At 42.4% G+C, this 20,039-nt stretch overlaps 1 protein-coding gene across 1 annotated transcript; it reads left to right on the top strand.

The window, feature by feature from the left end:
* Positions 1-319: 319 nt before the first annotated feature.
* On the top strand, positions 320-16,545 carry LOC122967565 (neurexophilin-1). Its single transcript, XM_044332271.1, has 2 exons — positions 320-837; positions 15,745-16,545. The coding sequence occupies exons 1-2, from the start codon at positions 781-783 to the stop codon at positions 16,516-16,518; spliced, it is 831 nt and encodes a 276-aa protein (XP_044188206.1). The 5' UTR covers positions 320-780; the 3' UTR covers positions 16,519-16,545.
* The last annotated feature ends 3,494 nt before the right edge of the window (positions 16,546-20,039 follow it).

Raw genomic sequence — 20,039 nt, forward strand, 5'->3', positions numbered from 1 at the left:
TGGACAGGAGAGACACTCGTACAAGTGGAACAGATGTTTATTGTTGTTTGACTACCGGTCGTTTATTTTAATTGCTCTTTATTTTGATTGCATGTGAAAATGAATTGAACGGATGGGATTAGGAAAAAAAAGGAGAAAGAGGGAGATAGCCGGATAGGTGGAGAGAGATGGAGATAAGGGGGGGAGGAGGGTGGGGGGGGGGGCGAAAGAGAGAGAAAGGAGATTCAATGATGAGAGGAAGAGGGGGAGAGGCAGAGAGAGAGAGAGAGAGAGAGAGAGAGAGAGAGAGAGAGAGAGAGAGAGAGAGAGAATAGAAACTGTTAAACTGTTCGCTCTTCCCAGTCTCAGCATCGCTCAGTTTCTGCAGGAGGCTGCAGCTCCATCCCTATAGGACATCCATTGGCACCGATGACAAGATATAATCTACCCACTTCCCAGTTAACCCGTTTCACTCTGAGCTGGGATCTCTTTATTTCTCTGCATGGATAATAACAGCCTACCGCATATTCATGGATTTCTCATACCACTACTAATTTGACTCAAACCCGGGAAAAGACAAAAAAGGAGGGGACTCCAAGTGGTTTATAGGTTTGTGGAAGCAGCACTTCAGCCTGCCTTGGACATGGGACCGTGCGTCAGCCGAGAGGGATCCGGTGCCGGAGGAAAAGCATCTTCCTGAAGGAGGAAAAGCCCGTCTGCGGGAGTTTTTTTTTTTAAAATTTTCTTTCTCTTTTTTTTTTTGCAACCGGAGAGGGGGAGCTGTGGGTTTTACGCGCCGGAATGATGCGTCCCAACCGCGGCTTCATCCTGCTTCTCCTCAACGGGACCGCTTGTTTGGTAAGAAACGAGTGGGAGTGGGGGAAAAAGTCACACTGGGGGGTCTTTATGCATTTTGCTCTAAATGACCTTATATTAGCCAGGTAACACCTCGTACCTGCGTCATGAGGTACGGTGAGGTGTCTGCTCCCCATTTGTGCCAAAAACTTCCAAACTCGGTCATACAAGTGCACTAAATTTGTATGTTGAAACATGTGGGAACGGTAACTGATAGCTGAGGTGATGCTGGTCAAAATGATAAATTACCAGATGTTCAGATCATTTGTGCATCTCACAGAGCTGCAGAGATAATTCTCGTCTGTTGTGTTATTTTCGTTGCTTTCAAACGTATTTTAGGAGATCTGTGTTTTATACTATCTCTCTATTATAATTCCTAAGACAATAATATTCACTTTGACCCTGCTCGGCTGAGGTACGGCGGGTGCACTATCACTATTCCCAGCGGACACTCGTGCTGGCAGCATGCAGAGCGCACCGCGCCGTCGGTGTCCAACACCAGTCTATTTCTACTCTGTGCGTATTTTGAGTCACATCAATCTATTAAGCTGTCATTCTTTTATATATTATTGGATCAATTGAAAGTGAGTAACACAATTAAACAGAAAAATTACACCAAAAGTGCACATCCATCATAGATAAATAAACTGCAAGCAGGTGTAACCTTTTAACTAGTGCAAGAGAAGAAACAAAACAGAAAAAATAATTTAGAAGCTTAGATCAGTGTGATAAATATTATATATTTTTCATCCATTAGCTTCTGTCATCCAACCAAACTGCAAAAAAAGTTGGTTTACCCTCCATTAGCTCACATATTTAGCTTTAAAATTGAGTTGTTTAATCTAAGAGTGCAGTTTAACTCCACTAGACACTACAGACACATATCTTCTCAGTCTTTTTTTTTTAATGACACTCATTAGCTACACACAGCTGCTCCAAAATGGTTTTGCTGTATGGAAGATCTGGAGGTTGGAATACTTTTTCATGTCAAAGATCGACAGAAAGACGAGACAAGCGGTGCTGTTTTTGGAAATTCTTTACTCTGAGGACTATCACTTTACAGCAATGTCAGATATTAAATACAGAATTTGTACTGTAGGTGGGGGAGATGACTTTGAAGTGAGTGAGTCATTTTCTATTCTTTATTTGAGCTAACTAATAATAAATGAAGTAATACTAAGTATATATTTTCCATAGTACGTTCCTGTGGGCCTAAAACACCAGATGTGTGACATGAACTGTTTCTGTAGCCTTAATGAATGCTTCCGAAATTACATAACCTTACAATCAAATCTGAATCACCCACTCTTCTTTCCATGTGTGTTTGCAAATTTATTAAAAAGCAGCCCTTTAATGAGAAATCATCTCTTGATTCACATGAGAAAACTTGAAAACATCCTTCTGCTCGGAAACCCTCTGGGCTGAGAAGCTCACTCATCACAGGACCCAGGAAATGAGAGTGAGCTCCAAAAAAAAAAAAACATAAGTGCAGTTGAAATATTCAAGTGAGGTTGAGTGCTTGTTTGATGCACCCGTTTATGTCGGCGTCTCTTCAAGAATGACCTTACGGTTTTCCTATTAAGGTGTTATTCAGGTGCGTTGACTTAAGTAATGGCCCTTTTGGTGATTCGAGGTCTAACAGGCATTTGTTGTAATGAACTAAACACACCCAGATTTACTTAGATGAGACAGAGCAGTTCTCTGAGGAAGAAGAGACCACACGCTGACTTAAAATATGGGGAATGAATGCCTTTTCAGCCGCTGTATAACTAGATACAAGAGTGCTGGATAATAGGCTTAAGACTCACTCTTATGTTGTCTTGGTTCTGGGAGCATTTTGTGAGCTGCAGGGCTACAGCCTATCGTAACCCAGAAGGTCTGTGGCTAATGATAATGAAATTAATTGGAGCTTTTTCTCCCCCTCTCCAGACCATGTATCTATGAAAAACGTACATGACATCCCTCAGCAGGAGATCTTGGGTAATTCATTAGCCCCGTGACATTGATAAATTATGGAGCAATTCATAAATTAAGTAACTTTTTACTATGCAACAGAGCGGTGATTAATCAACTTATAAGCCTACTATGCATTAAAAATTCGATTTGGATGATTTTCTGTTGTAATAGCTCCGCAATTCTCAAAGAGGGTTTAGGTCTCCAGGGACCTTTTGTTAATGGCAACTAATATACTTTAGATGACTATTAACACAAGGTGCCACTGTTGTGGTTTAAATGATGAATGATAGGTTTCAAATGTTAATTATTCTCTGTATTTGAATGAAGGGTTATGAATAATATAAACCATCTCAGTTATGTAATTGACTGCTTGAGAAATTATGTTTATTTTTGGCAGCGGTTCGAGTTATTCTTCATGTGACGCTCAGCAAGCAGACTGGATTTGTTTCACTCAACTAAATGGCTAATGTGCATATATCAAGAGACTAATCTGTGGAAAATTTAGGGAGGATGTTTTGACATTTAGTGTCCTTTCACTGTCATTGTGATTAGTGGTCAGTTGTTGGTCAAGCAGCGCCAAGATGTGCAAATTACAATCTTTGTAAGGACAAAATTCACCATTAAACAGATGCGGCAGATGACAGGTGAAGTGAGCTAACACCATCAGCAGAGGAAAAGACAGGTGCCTATAGAAGATAAGTTGACACATTGGAAATAGAAAGAGCAGACACAGATTGGTGTAAAGATGAAAGAAACAAGAGGAAGTGAGAGGAGGTGTAGATAAGTGCTAAAAAAAAAAATAATGAGTTAAACATCTGCCTCAGAGGTTTATGCTCCAAGTTGACAGTCATCATAATTTCTTTCAACATCCAAGAAAATACACTTACTGTAATCCACACATAATTACAGCTGCAGCAGTGTGCCTGAACCGTGCACAGCACACAAGGTTGACAATCTGAATCCCCCAGACCAGCCAGTGAAATCTGGGAGGGGTGAGGTGAATGAGACTCTTCCTCAACAATCTGAATAACTACCAATAAAGAATGAAGTGCCCTCGCACGGGGCATTGAACTCAACAGCTCTAGTGAACAAAATGCATTCTCCCCTCTGCAATTATTCCAAAATCACTCCACTTTCCCTAGAAATAAGATTGAGGTCTATTCAACATTCCTTTTTTGAGTGTTATTTTAAATGGGTACATTTTTTAACTCAATTAAAATGTTCCTCACTCAACACTCGAACGAGAGGACATAAAATAAACACCTGCGCCTAAATACACGTGCGAACCCACAAAACAGCTTATTTATTCAAGGAATTCTGACCTTGCATGTGCTGTAACCTTCACGTGGAGTTCGCTGGGGATGCAGGAGCGCTGCTCTTCATATATACGCTCACGCTGAGCTCACAGCTGCTCTTTCACACAAGATTTTTCTAGAAGGGATGAACGTCAGGTAGCCTCTCTGTGGCCATGAGAGACAGGACCGCTTTATACTCCCTCTGATTGCTTTCAGTGCAGACGCAGACACCGGCCATCATGCTTGATAACTGAATTTCACCTCTGTAGCTGTGCACAGAATGTCACTTTTCGCAGATTGAATTTCAGCGAAGACATTTCATACATATTCCAAGGTTTATGTGTCACATTCGTCTCCTCGCAGGTACATAGGTAATTCAGAAATATAAAGAAAACATGACACATCCGTGAATTCACATTGAGAAATTATGATCTTGCGCAGTTTTCCATTTCTAAACTTTTATCATCGCCCTCCATTCAACTTTGCCGTGAGCAAGGAAGCACTTATTTTACACGGCTTGTCAATTCAAAACAAATTATGTTCTTACGACGAAGCCTTCACAAAGCCAAAATCCCCTTTTATAACAAAGACAAGTTGAGCAGTACAAAAACAGCAACGGGCCACTTGAATCATAACATAGCACTACAACAACCGAGAAAACACAAGGCATAAAAAAAAATCCAAGAAAAACTGCTTGTAGTTTGCCTGGAGACACCATGAGACAGCATGGTGCAACAATGCACTAACACACACTGTGCAAAGATTTGTGTGTGAGGTTAAAAAGCAGAGGCTATCTGACGCTAATTCTAACCACATCAGACTCCTCTCTCCCTTTTGGCCTGTCATAAAGTCTTAGATTCATGTTTCTTAGATACCTGTCCTCCTCGCAGGGTTGCTGACCTTGTCCACCCAGATACATCCCCGGCTAAGCAGAGATACCACCTTAATCCTGAGAAAACAAATGGAAAGAACATCACTGTCTGATGCAGCATACAGTATATTGCATACAGACACAAATGTGAGACAGCAGCAGCAGACTGAATACAAATTTTTTTTTTTTTTTTTTTGCTGCTTTCTCGCTCCTCTTGAGTCTTCCTCTTTTTTTTTTTGCCATCATTGTCGAAATCTGCATGTCAGAGCTCATAAGCTTCCACTCACCACCTCACATCCCTCTTCATGTCTCCCACACAGACGCCGGAAACACAAAACTCATTACTGTCAAAATTTCTATCTTAAGGGAGGGTTTGGCTGTAACTGCAGACAGAACAGTTCATAATGCTGATGACATCTGTCCTGTAGTTTTCCCTCGTGAAGGCATAAAGGATCATGACGGGGTGATGTTAGAGAGATAGCTAAAGGGATTAAGCTGAAAAAACCTTCGCTCAGTACTTAGACATCTAATTTATTCATTTTATTTGGGCACAATTCACAGAAAAAAAATAAAGTGCAAATGTTTCTTTATGTTGGGCTTTTGGAGAGAACCACTTGACCATGATTCCTTTGGAGTGATGATAGATAACAACAGAGCTGAACTTGAAACCACATTTTAACTTTGGGTTTGGGCAAAAATGAAAAACATATTTCAGTTAAATTTCAGCACATTAAGTGTATTTTGCTGCACAATTGACCTTTTTGTAAGTTATGAGTTGGTTCAGAACGAATAAAAAAAACATTTACAGAATATATTTCTCAGAATTTTGTTTTGTTTAGGATACAGAGACCAAACTGATGACATTTCACAAGTTTTGCTGCTCTCGCTGTTTTCCAAATCAACAAACTTCCGTTAACAAAATTAGAATCTGGACTTGAACTGCCTCCAATTTCTGTAAACTTCTCCCCAGAGTGTCTCAAACATGTGTTAAGAGATTCATCATCGCCAAATTTACACTGTTAACAGTAAAGTAGAGGTCAGTTTGATTATATAATTGGTTGTTTGTGTTTTTGCTCCAGAAATGTGATACTTATTCTTGAAGCAGATCCACATGGCTCTTGGCTTTTTTGGCTCTTCCTAACAGTATGATTCCCTGTGTTTTAACCTATTTTACTCTGATTTTTTTGTTTACATTTTATTTCCTATTTTGCAAATGAGCAAACAAATGATGAGAAATCACAGGAACAATATATATACATGAGGAAGCAGGGCAGCTGGTGTTATAATGGACAGCCTCTGTAACTTCCTGCCTGTGGTGTAAAACAGCTTGAGTTATGCACAACCACAGCGTGAATGACCCCAGAGGTGCACCTCTTCCCCCCTGACCACCCGCTGAGGAACCCACTGGAGGACCCACCCTCCACTTCCCTCTCCCCCCCCCACCCCCCACCCCTCCTCAGGCTCCCAGCAGCCCCACAACCGCCGCACAGACAGGCAGAGAGAGAAAAGAGAGAGACAGACAGAGAGAAAGCATGCTCCCTGACACACTGACAGCCCTTCATAGTGAAGCGCCGAGCTGTCCTGAGACAGAATACGTTGTCTGCTCAAAACCAGCACAATTTATTGTGGCATTGCTCTCTGGGAGACTGCACGGGGAGACAGTGCAGACCCTGAAAGAATATCTGTAGGTTTGTCTGCTGGTTCGGATAGTGAAGGGTGGATTACAGTGCACAGCTTAAAGAAAAATGATTCGTAGCCTTGGGTAGAATGAGTGGGTGTTACTCCCAGGGGATCGAGATAAAGATGCGCTTGACTTTCACACGGAGGAATAACTAAGGATGGGAAAATCCATAACAGACGTTTTAATTTCAGAGAGGTTCTACTGGTGCTGACAATAGTAAAAGTTCTTTTACTGCATTGTGAAAATGCAACTGTTATGGAGTACTATAAATAGTGTCAATATAGAGTAAAATCCTCATCATTTCAAGATCCAAACAATATTAGAAAAGGCCATAAGGGAGCAGGGGACGTGGGTTTATTTGAAGAGGGAACACCAGGCTGTCACTGTAGTTTAAGCTTTCCTGATGCAGCAGGCTTTGAGGCTCACGCTGACCGCATCCTGGTGTGACTGGAGCCACTAGATACCACGCCAGAATGAGACGAGGGAGCGAAAGCACATTTATATTCTCAATTCTCTCACAATCTGTAAACAGTCTGTTCTGCGTGAATGAACATCGAGTGTGCAGTTCACCAGCGTGCTGCCCGGTAACGGTACAGTGATTTTCAGGGTCAGAGTGGTGCACATGTCCAGACAAGACCCACTGAGGGTCTTTACGTGGGGGTTTCCAATTAAAGCAGTGCACAGCCACAGGGATCAGGGAATTTGGCTGAGCTTGAAAGAGAGCATTTCAAGTACAGTAAATGGATAATAGGATCATTTTAGCAGAGCACAGCAATTTCTGTATTGAACTGAGATTGTATTGTTGTAGACTAGAGAACAGTGATGACTAATAATTATGTTAACCTTTATTTGTCCAGACAAAGTCCATTTGAGCAGTCGTGCACTTATCTATGCTGCGCTTCACTGTGACCCTGTTAAGAGCTGTTGTGTCTGCTTTACCTAAAGCATGAAAAGGTATTTTGTTAGTGCATTAAGAAAATGTCATGTGACTTTTAAGCAGCATTTTCTGAACTCCTGCCTCTATAGTTAAGGCTTGGTTATGTTAAGGTTGAGGAGAGATTGCTTAGTACTTAAAAGAGAGCGATGTTTTGTCTGTTGGTGGGAAATGAGATACAAACCATTGTCTCTGGTCTTAAAGTGATACACATGAGTTGCAGATGTATCCTTTTTCATAACTTTTTGTAGCAGGATTACATTACGCAACATTCTTCTTTGCTACACTGAAAGTTAACGTGATGCATGCATGTCACAAAACACAAAAGTCATTTAAAGTGTCTGAACAATGCTGTCATCTCCAGATTGTCTCTAATCCACTTGAGGTGAAGTGCAGCTTACACCTGTTGTCAGGATGCATGTCAGTTGTCTTTGTCTGTCGATTAAGCGCGTGTGATTAGATTTCACTTCCCTGCTCAAGTTTTGTTTTATCTGTTAAAGACTGCTGCTACCTAACAGGAAGAAAAAAAGAAAAAGTCTAAATCCCGTAAGAGAGAGTCAGATTACTGTGGCAGTTCGGTACACTTTGGGTAGAGACTTGTCTCCGTTGTCCAAGCTGTTTGGCATATGCAAATCAATTAGTTTGTAGTCTTATATGCATGCAACCTGCAAAATGTACTAGACAGAGCTTCAAAGCAATCAGGGATGCATTCGTGTTCACCATACAAATGTGGACACATCTGGTGCACCTCTAGCTGAAGCGACTGAGTCCTGCAACCAAAGCTGTATTTAGAGCTGTCCACTAATTATCGGATGCCAAGATTCATTGTCTTTACACAGTTACACACGTCTCCTAACAAATCCTCCAAATTAAACGACAAAATAGGTCTTTGGTCCATGCACTCCACGACGACACACAGTAGCGTTTTCTGATTAGCGGGCTTTGTCACTTGAAAGTAAACATACTGTATGACTGATTTTTCTCGGGAGGAGAGTCTCGTTACACACATTACCTGCTGGGACCTGCACAGACCACAAACCAGGGTCTGATTTGGCCTCTTAGCACCTTCACTGAAGCAATTTAACTGCCTTGCACATGAGCATATCAATTGGTTGTTGTGTTGCAAAACGAAAGAATTATTAATTGCTTTGCTTTTTTAGTTGGGGTTTTATAACTGGGAACTGCTCAGCTATTTGTGTGTATATGCTCTTGGGCGGGTGTTCAAAATTCATCAGAAATACTAGAGCATTAAGTCATGCAACAGCCCCTGATAAGACTGCATTTAAATGGAGGTTTTTAATTTTTCCTGAACCTCCATGAGACGATTGTAAAGTTCTGCCAGCTTTTACCAGACAGGTGTGAGTACCGTAGCAGCACTTTAATCAGCTTCGTCCCATCAGCCCATGCTTTGCTCCCCGTTCCCTCGGGAGAGACTGGGGAGAAACCATCCCCTGCTGCCCTCTCTCCGCCCTCCTCGCACCGCCAACTTGTCGATATCTTATAATGTAAAAATTTGATAGCCAATTCAGAGCCTGGCTTCTCTCTGAGCATACAGAATGAGCCCAAATCCACTGGGACCACACGGCTGAACCTGTCCAAAATGAGCTGGGGAAGAGAGTGGAGGATGCAGAAAGAAAGAATAGGTGTGGAAAAGAGTTTAAAATAAAAAGATTCAGTGTAGCGAGTTTGTTCACCCACTGCAGATCTAAGCTAGTGACCCCCGAGAAGCCGGAGTAAATTATTCATTAAGAGTCAAATGGCTTGTTTCTTGTGAAATTACCTTTCTCTTCCTCACCTCCTCTTGGATCTACACTAGCCAGAAGAATAATTAGTTATAAGGACACAGCCATTTTCAGACTTTAATCATGTAACTCAGGAGTCTCCTGCAGTGAGCATATTAGATCTGGAGACGGGGAGAGGAGAGAGAGAGAGAAAAAAAGAATAAAGAATTGACGAACACTTAAGAAATCTGAGCTGCCTCGCTCTTTAATTAAAAATTGATGTCATGTTAGAGATGAGGATTTCAATGCAACAGCCAGAGGAAAATTGAGTGCTTATTGAACTTGTCAGCTCCCCAGGACAAGCACATGCTTTCAGCCCTGCTGGGTGGCTCTACAGGCTGATTCTCTGTATCAATCAATCAATCAATTTACTTTATTCCAGATCTTGCATCCATACGAGGAAAAAGATACAATTTCAAACTCGTAACACACGTCATACATACAGTATACGCATATCCCAGGAAGTGTTTGTTTGGTAATATGCAGATCAAAAGAGTTTGGACATTTAAATTACTACATTTCAAATTGAAGTATTTGCTGAATTAAAGTCAGTGAAATGCTGTGGAATCATGCTGTTTTTTTTATGTACTGTGGACATCTAAAAGTTTTCACTTAATTAATCCAAATTAAGACGGTTTTAATAAAGATTCCTAGATGTCTTTTCACCAGGAAATTACCAAATCAGTGTTCAGTTGTATACACAAGTAATAAAAATTAAAAACATTTTTAAAAACTGCACAAATAGAGCCCCGGATTGGAGCTAACCTTTATCAATCTATTTTAATATCTGCCATTTATTTTCTTTTTTTATTTATTTATTATTTAAACCAGCAGTAACTCATTTTTGGCCACTGAGGGGCAGCAGAAACAAGCTGTGAACTGACAACTTATAAATTGATATCGTAGACTTATTCACAAACATTCGCCTATTTTACACATTTAAACAGATACAGAGCAACATTTCGTTTTATAGAGCCTCATTTGTGTCCATCCAATGGATGAATCATTCTCCTTTTAGCTCTGAGGGAAATATCTAGCTCTTAAGCTGTTAAATGATGTGCAATCTCTGCCATTTGATGCTGTGCATTTAGCATACAGTGGGGTGAAAACAGCTGACTGCTGCAGCCGAAAACAATGCTATGAGAGCCGTGAGAGTGAACCAAAGGAAGGAGCCCCAAAACCAAAACCAAAACAATGTAAGATGTCTCCATAGAGCTGAGGGGAGCTGCAGAGTCAGGTGACAATTCCTCAGTAAAAATGATCCCCTTTCACATTAAACATAATCATTCAATTAAATGTCATTATAAAAATACTGATTATAGATGCTTTAATAAATGAATTGTCTGTTCTATATTAAAAAGGTCTGTCACAATTTCCTAAAACCCAAGGTGACATTTTCAAATTGCTTGTTTTGCCCGACCAAACATCCAAAATCCAAAGATATTCAATTTATAATCACATAAAACAGAGAAAAACAGCAAAAGAAGCCGAAACCAGATAATGTTTAATGTTGAAAAATTACTCATTTATCAGAATAGTTGTTGATCGACTAACCAATTTATTGTTCAGCTCTAATCCCCAGTTTTCTCAAGTATGAAGTATCCAGCTCTTATCTGCAACCCATGTTTTTTTCAGGAGCCTGACAAATTAAGTCTTCATGTGTGAATTTAACTGACTTTAATTTCAGCGCGGTATCTACTTCTTTGGTTGACACACTAGTCTGTCACCAGTCTCCGGCTTCTGTGAGTTATGGCACAGATTTCAGTTAAGTGGCTCCCTTATCTCTGTGCTATATTATGGCAATAGTGTGCTTCTGTCACCAGGGGAAAGGGGGTTAAAATGGTGTACCTGTCACTGTAACAGGCTGATTATTGCCTGTGGAGCTGGCAGGCTTGTGAGGATCGCTCCCCTCCCCACACTCCCTGCTGGGAGAGAGGCCTGGGGCCTGTGCTCATTGAGGCTGAATGACTCACAATTACCACAGCGACAGAGCCTGCAGCCACCTCCCATCTTCTCCAGCCGTTTCACTGACTCACTTAGCGCACATGACAAATGACAAAATCACCCTGAACCTCCGCCCCCTCGCTAAGACCCGATTGCCCATCGCCCACACTTTGCCTACTGTACTTAAAGCTGGGATGCATCTTGCCAAGCTTCATGAAACAAAACAAACTTACTCTGAAAGTATCCTGTTCTTCTACTGAATACAGCCCTTCAAAGCAACAGTTAACTGTACACTCTACTATGTACATGTTATAACACTAGTGCAGAGCTCAGAACAGGCCTCCCATATTGCTGGTTGCAGCTTGTTCGAGAACCACTCATTCAAACAACTTCACACTCAATACTGCACTTCCTTGGGTCCTCAGCAATACACCCACCAAGTGAGAAGTAGATTGGTCGGGATAGACTTACATACAGACAGACAGAGACTCCTTTCATTTTAGTTAGATTTTTGCTTAGATTAGTTTCATTGAGGTGAAATTGTATCTTGAATAAGATTGTGTGATTCTTATTTCCGTCATTTGTTTTCTGTATCGGCTGCTGTGTGTTGCTTTGGGCAGGCTCGTGTTACGTTGGTAGTTTTCCGGCTTCCCTCTCTCCGGGTTCTGCTCTCCTCTGGTATTGCTGCTCGCAGCTTTCTCGAGAACCGCTCATCCAAACGACTTCACACTCGACGCTGCACTTCCTTGGATCCACAGCGGTACACCCGCTGAGTGTGAAGATGATTGGGTGAACGGTTGTCAAGAAAATCTAAGGACAGACAGGCAGACAGACAGATAGACAGACAAAGACTCCCGTGGTTGCTGTATGTTGCAGCTATGTGGCTGCATGGCCGCCATATTGGAGAGGTCAAGATCTGCTAAATGTTTTCTTTGATATCTTTAACATTTCTCATCCAAACAACTTCACACCCAACACTGCACTTCCTTGGATCTACAGCAATACACCGGCCAAGTGTGAAGTGGATAGGATGAATGGTTCTCGAGATATGTGAAGGACATAAATACATACAGACAGACAGACAGACAGACAGACAGACAGAGTCCTTGCTTTATAGTTGGTGCATATTTTGGTATGACCTAGTGAACATTGCAGTTGCAGCCCTAGAAATAATCCGCTGAAGTCTTTCAAAACGCTTCTTTAATGCTATGACACTGATATCCGAAAAAGAAAAAAGTCATTTGCGGTGCATCATCAAAGGATGACTTCTTGGACTTGATTTTAAATATGAAAGCAAGTGAGTGAGATGAATACCCAACATTAGTGCTTGGCTGTTAACAAATCACTGTCCGGGTATACAAGCTAAAATGTGAAAATACTCCACTAAAAGAGAAGCAACGGATTAATCTCTTGTCATTGTGGGGAAAAAACTCGGGGGTTATTCTACACCATTTCAACTTGCTTACATTGCATTAGCCAAAGTGGGAAGCTTGCTGATAATTAAATCTTACACCTCATATACTCTCCTAGTTAAATGCAGAGTGGCGAGAGAGTTGTAACAGTATGCAGTTTTTCAGAATGGAGTGGAAAAGCAATGCTTGTTATAATATTTAATGATGAAAAATGTGTTCTTTGCTGCCTTATAAAATGTGACCTCAGTGACCTTAGAGATGTGGCATTCCCCAGACCACCAACTGTTTGAACACATGCAAATTATACCTAAAAATACATACTGTACTACGGGCTACTTATAATATTTATCTGCATATTAAAACGCTGGGCCTTTAAATTGCAATTAAAGGCATCATAGTGGTTTGGACAACTGCACAGTATGTGTTCTTTCTCTGCAGCAATAATTACAGAACTTTTTACTTCTTTTTGTCAGAGCCATATTAAGCTCATTGTAACATTTGTCTTTGACAATGATGCTGCACTCTGAATCTGACACCTCCAGTGGTGCCAGACACTTAAATCTTCTGTTCAACAGAAGCACAATGCTCACTTCATCTCTTCTCCTGCAGCCTGGCCTCTGAGGCTCTCTAATGAAGACTGTGCAAAAGAGGGAGGGATGCCTTGCTCAATATGTACGCTACAAAGATCACTGCAATATGTTTTTGCACAGATACGAGTTTTGGCTCCATCTGAGAGTCACTCTAGACGAGCTGCGGTGCTGGCAAAATGATCAGGATCTTAAAAGCAAGGGGCAGTTTCATAGAAATCAAGAGTGACATATTTTTCAAGAAGCCTAAAGGGATTTTTTTTTGTAGGACACCACAGGGGCTACTAAGTGCTATCTGGGGAGGCAGGCAGAGTGCTACCCCCTGTGCCCAGCAGCCACCAGCTCACTGAAGAAAAGAAATCAAACACAAACTAATGCTTCAATAGGAGCCTTGAAATAGTGTATTTGTCATCAAAGTCATTCTGCCTGACCTCCACTTCCCCCTGTATAAAAAAAAAACAAAAATACATTTGAAAGATTAAAATCAATATATCTTCAGCTCCTCCAAATTTTTGTTCATTATTAATGAGTTTGGGATTCTCAAAAGAAACTATCAGAACTATCTGATTCAAGAGGAAAGAGCCCTTGTCGGGGCTGTTATCGGTCCCTGTGGGGAGGCTAAAGGATCTGAGCGGCAGTGTAGCGTAGCAGCAGACAGGTAACTAGAGGAGAAGGCGTCTGGCCTCTAACTCCCCCATGGGAATAAGGCCAGATTAAGGAAAGAGGGGAGTCCTCTCATCTCAGTCCAAACACCAGACCACAACCACATCAGCGGGAATCCTCGCAAGGCAGTTGAAATGCGATACACGTTGTTATGAAAGGAAATACATGTTTTCAGAGAGACAGAAAATCAATATCGCTGACTGACTGCGGTGCAAGTGAACAAATCTGAGCGAGCTTGAAAAACCTGCATAAAATGGAATAAAAATGAGTCAGACTTAATAATCCTGACTAAGCCTGTATAAGGAAGCCCTGGCAGTCAAGACAGTAGATGGATCAGAGCACAGACAGGGATACATGCATTATGCATCACTGTAAAATCTCTCCGGGTACGGCGCACACACATACACAAACTTACCCCGCCGTTCGCATTTGCATCACTTATTGTTCACGTTTACCACAACTCAAAATTCACAAACGTCATGTGCGTGTATATGTGTGTGTGTGTGTGTGTGTGTGTATATGTGTGTGTGTGTGTTTCTCTACTGCCAAACCCAAAGGACATAATCATGCTGGATACTTCCATGGCACATTAGACAGAAGCTACCTGTTAATAGATCATTACTGTTGAATAATTACCCATTACTTTTCTCTCACATTCACATCCTCTTCACAAAGCTACTGCTGAGCACAGCAGCACTCTTATCTCCCTCACTCCTCTTCCCCTCCCTTCAGTTGATGTTAACATCTGACAGCTTTGTGTGTGTGCCGATACAGATTTTTTTTTTCTTTAATTAAAACACTGGAAGTCCTAATTGGACATTAGACTTTATTCTTCTGCCCCTCTGCTTGCCCCCCCTGCTTGCCCCCCTGTTCGCCCCCCCCCCCCCCCCCCTCCCCTTTCTCAAACACTTTGATCCTCCAACCAAATATTTCGAGGCAATAATAGTTTCTCCTGTACTCGGACTCACACCGCAGGTTTCGAGAAGCAAAAAAGCTCATTTTAAAACGGGGAAACACAGCAGCAGTCTACTCTCCTTCTGAAGTTTGTTTAAGATTTTATATAAAAACAGTTTCTCTCCGTTTAGATGATCCTTAAGCGACTTTTTCTGAATCCGGTGAAAATGCAATAGTTGGAGTGAGAATCATTAAGATAGCACCTTGGATGAAGCTTTGGCAATACAATAATGAGTGTTTTATAACTGCTACCATGAATCCTGCTCGTTCTGGTCCAACATCTATTGTTCACAACTTTAGTAGGCATTTCTTAATGACAGGGCTTTATTGTTTTACAGGATTACAGCCTCTGAAGAAAATTGTCCACCCTCACAAATATCGATTAAACTGCCCGTGACCATGGGAGTAACAGACTTTATGTGAATCCAGTTTTGGTGTGGATTTTCTCTTTGAATCCGTTCTTTGATCCTTCTGGCATCTCCAGTAGCTCGAAAGAGGCATATGAGCCCATTACATTTGAGCTCAGGGAATTACATTGGCTCTGTGAAAACTAGACATAAAGGAGTATTTTCTCTTGCAGCCGAGGTAAACAAAAGAATGTAATAATAGCAATACCTGCAAATTTTCAACCTTTTATTTATATATATAACATTGATAGAATGTCATGGTTACTACCACTAGAGGTATGAACGGTAAATTAAGTATTGATTAAACCTTTAATTTGTTTTCTGTCCACATTTCTTTCTACCTTCCTAATAACTACTTTCTTTCTCTATTTTCTCACCGCCCTCCTTTTTCTTCGATCCCCGCCTCCACCTCTTCCTCTCTCCAGGTGGCCCTGGGTCAAGAAGACGACTCCTCCAGCCCCAAGAGCTCTTCAGACGACTCTTCCAAGACGGTGGGGCTCCTAAGCGGGCAGGCGCCGATCTCGCCCCTGAGTCGCTGGATGCTTCACAGTAAGAGCAGAGCTGCTAATGCCACCTCTCTGGAGCTGCCCTACCGCTCCCCAGTCCCTTTCTCCAAGCAGGAGTTTTCTAAACAGGAGTTCTGGGAGATGTTGGGCAGCGATCTGCTCAAGCCTGACGCCTCCAGCTCCAGGGTCAAACGCCGGCCCATCGTTAAGACCGGCAAGTTCAAGAAGATGTTTGGCTGGGGAGACTTCTATTCCAATATCAAGACGGTGCGGCTTAACCTGCTGATCACAGGCAAGATTGTGGACCACGGTAACGGCACGTTCAGCGTCTACTTCCGCCACAACTCCACGGGCCAGGGAAACATCTCGGTCAGCCTGGTGCCACCTGTTAAGGCGGTGGAGTTTGACCTAGAGCGCCAAAGCGTGGTCTACCCCAAGGACTCCAAGATCTTCAACTGCCGCGTGGACTATGAGAAGGTGGATCGCAGCAAGCGCACCTCGCTGTGCAACTACGACCCGTCCAAGACCTGCTTCCAGGAGCAGATTCAGAGCCACGTGTCCTGGATTTGCTCCAAGCCTTTCAAGGTCATCTGTATCTACATTTCCTTCTACAGTACGGACTACCGCTTGGTCCAGAAGGTTTGCCCGGACTACAACTACCATAACGAGATGCCCTACCTGCCCTCGGGCTAGAACACTTGAGGGGGGTAGGAGAGGTGGGAGGGGAGAGGAAAAGGGGGGTGAGTAGGAATGACTGCATCACTTGAGGAGGAAACCAGGGCTGTGAATCGTCTTCAGTGCCACTGTGGCAGTGAAACATCTTAAAAAACCCCTCTCTCTGTAGCCTGACTATAGTAAGATGTAAAAACATATATGCAAAACAAATACTACAGTATGCAGATAATGAGGCATTTGGAATGCTTAACTGCAGCATTCATTAACTGGACTGGTAATGTAAGTTAAATACCGCCAACACGCACATTCTTACCTCAATCCAGTTTCTAAATGCCAACTTCTCGCCAGGTTATTTCTCTCTCCCATTAAGTCATTTGTGAATGTTGTCTGAATGTCCTTTTAATCACTATTTATAATATTGCTCTTTTACAAAGTCACCAGACAGTATTTTCCAGAGAAAGCAAGCATTTAAATGCTGGGATATGATTCAGTGGAGAGTTGTATACAAATTCAGACTTTATTACAAGCAGCGTACAGTGTTTAACATCGTACACTGTGAAGGCAAAAACAATCATGATATAAAACTTACCAGAGGGAACACAAAGCGTTGGTTTTTTCCCACAGAGAACAGCTGAATGTAAACTGTAACCAACCACAGGATCATTCAGGTAACACTCAAGGTCTTTTTAAAGGGCATCTTTTTTAATGTGAACTGAAGTTCATCCCAGAACATGTTAAAAGTTCCTCTTCTTACTCGGTTTCTCACTCTCTGTCCACATGCTCGCATGTAATCATCCCATCATGTCATTCTTGATGTGCAGTGTTTACTTTTAACACCTGCCAAATGTACATCCTGCAGTTCTGTCAGCTGGCTTTTGATGAAAGAGGGAAAAGATGGAGAGAGAGAGAGAGAGAGAGAAAAATAATAATAAAATTTTGCACGAAAAAGCAATTGTTCAAAACGGATTCAGGGCCAGGGCTTAAGACAAGTTCAGTGCGAGGGAAATAACTAGATTCTGCATAGAGATAGAAATGGCCCTCCACACTTAAGAGAGAGAGGGAGGTGGGGGAGTGAGAGAGGGAGAGATTCAGTGAGCTCTTTTAATTAAAGTGGAGAAGGAGATGTAGAGTATGCAGCTCCTTCTATTGTCCCCTCTGTATGAAAAAGATTACATTTTGTTGCCGTCAGGATTCCTGATTTCACGCCTTGATAACTTTGACTGTGTGAGGGAGATTGCTCTCTCCCGACAAATACTGTGCTCACTAAAGTCGGCCCGTTATCTTGAATAAATGAAAATATTATCATAATAATTACATATAATTTAATCTCCTTTAGAACTAATTAAGGTTTCAACGAGAGGGCAAAATGTATTCCTAAAAATCAAGTCAGCGGGTAGGAGGATAAGAGGACGTTCATGGGGATTGTTGTGTTTTTGCACGGAGCCGGCAGCCAAAGCTCAGCCCAGAGTTAACTGCGCTCATTAAGATAAATGGCCACTGGCTGGCCCATCTCATGTTGCTCTCACAAACAATATCAGTGAAGAGCAGTGCACAATGGAGCTATGAATTAGGTAGCTTGACATTTTGTGTGCTGAGAGGTTACCGCTATCCTGCTTATATGGACACAAGGACTTCTTGGTTCATTAACGATGAACAGTCACAAGACAGGTGTGAAGAGTCATTAAACGGTGATATCAGATAACCGGTTTGATGCTAATGTGATGTGATACCAGGGATATGGCCAAGATCTGTGCATGTGCACACTTGGCTGAAACTGTGCACTGATGTCCCAGGTGGACCTGTGCAGCAGTGAACGGTCACTATGAAGCCGTTCTCCTGTGGGGGGGGGTAGCATGAGGCCAGACATGACAATGCATTTGGCCGCTCTATGTGAGCTTTGAGAGCAATAATAGGAAGGGAAAACACAGCCACAACGCTAAAGATAGTAACAAAGACGTGTAAATCTGCACATCAAAGCTCTGAGTTTTTAATTTACTCTTAAAGAGGGGGGTAGTTCCTCTCCATGTGCGACGAAATCAACTTGTGGCCCGGAGCAAATGGCAGCAGTGCACAGGCAAGTCTGCAGGGGACAGACAGCAACACCACCTGCAGCCGTGTCAACGGCTGTTCATCTGGCAAAGCTGAAACTCTGTCTCCTCTTGCTTGTGTTTGTTTTATCTGAGTAAATACTTCATATATGCAGCCTCCCTCGCAGACAACACACTTATCTGTCCGGTTGATCCCTTTAAGTGTCTCACAATCAAGAATACTCACAGAGGGGGTTTTCCGGATACCATCAATCAGAGTAACAACCTTGAGAAAGCATATAGAGACGCTTTGGATGGAAGTAATCAGATTACGATTTCTCCTACATCACAGTAAAAGTTTATACAGCATTTATTTGAAGGCATACATACAGCGTCCCAGTGGAGCATGCAATATAGATGCAGGTTTGGCAGCAGCTCAAACTAAACACCTGACACTCGCCTGAAGGTCCTTCTCCTGTAGTGCTGGAAAGAGTAACTGCCTCTTGCTCTATTCATCCATTTCCTCATCCTCCAACCCTGTCTGCCCCTTTCCCCTCCAGACATCTGCATGTTACTCAGCCATATGCCCTGCTGTCTTCACGCTGTTGTCCTCCCCCTGTGTGTGACCCGGCTGACTGGCTTCAGCCTTCATACCCTCACTACCTCCCTTACCCTGGCGTTGAACCCTGCTGTGGGTAGTTCCCCATTGCTGCCCCGCCCACCCTCTTGTGCACAGTGCTGAGCTGAGCTGGCTAATCTCTGTGAGTTTAACACCGAGCCAACTGAACATCAGCAATGAGAACTCCCCTCTCTCCTTCACTATCTATCTATTTCTCTCTATATCTATATCCCATCAAACAAATGCGTGCGCACACACAGCTCTTAAGATGTGCTGGTTTAGGTATTTTCCTCTCTCCTGTTCAAAGCATCTTACATAAGCCCCTGGATTGTGAGGACATGAAATCTCCTCGAGAGCATGCCAACGGAGTGCCCGACACAGATACGCCCCAGTAACCTCAATACTCCTCTCCCCCCCTCCTGCAGGGCATCCGGAGAGAAGCTGGATACTCACACATGTTGGAATCAAAGCTGGGCAACATGAGTCTACAGCACTGAACTGATGTAGAAAAAAAAAAACACGGACACACGTCGGGCTACCTGCCGGGAAGAGGCCCCTTATTTTGCTCCTTACCGATCCTCTCAGATTTACAGCAATACTCTCACTGAGACTCCACCCCTCTCCGCCTCTCTGGGGTGAATTAAAGAAAGGCTGCTGAACTAAGTTTAAAAGACAGTCATGTTGCTGTGGGATGAACGGTGTTGTTACAGCAGCAGCCTTACTGTTGACCCATCTAGTGCCAACAGACGTGTGGATATTTGGCCTTAGAGACTGCAAGACAACATTGGTCCACTCAGCAAAGAATAGTAACAAACCCCGACTGTCAAAAACATAAATATACATATATATATATATATATATAAATATATATAAAAGCTAAGAGTCCTCAGACC

This window comes from Thunnus albacares, chromosome 17, assembly GCF_914725855.1.
Source record: "Thunnus albacares chromosome 17, fThuAlb1.1, whole genome shotgun sequence".
In the NCBI taxonomy this organism is placed as follows: domain Eukaryota; kingdom Metazoa; phylum Chordata; class Actinopteri; order Scombriformes; family Scombridae; genus Thunnus; species Thunnus albacares.

Bases quoted from the DNA above. Each gene is read 5' to 3' on its own strand.
- LOC122967565 (XM_044332271.1), top strand. From the start codon at position 781: ATGATGCGTCCCAACCGCGGCTTCATCCTGCTTCTCCTCAACGGGACC. The intron at 838-15,744 runs GTAAGAAACGAG...TCCTCTCTCCAG, and splicing joins TCAACGGGACCGCTTGTTTG to GTGGCCCTGGGTCAAGAAGA.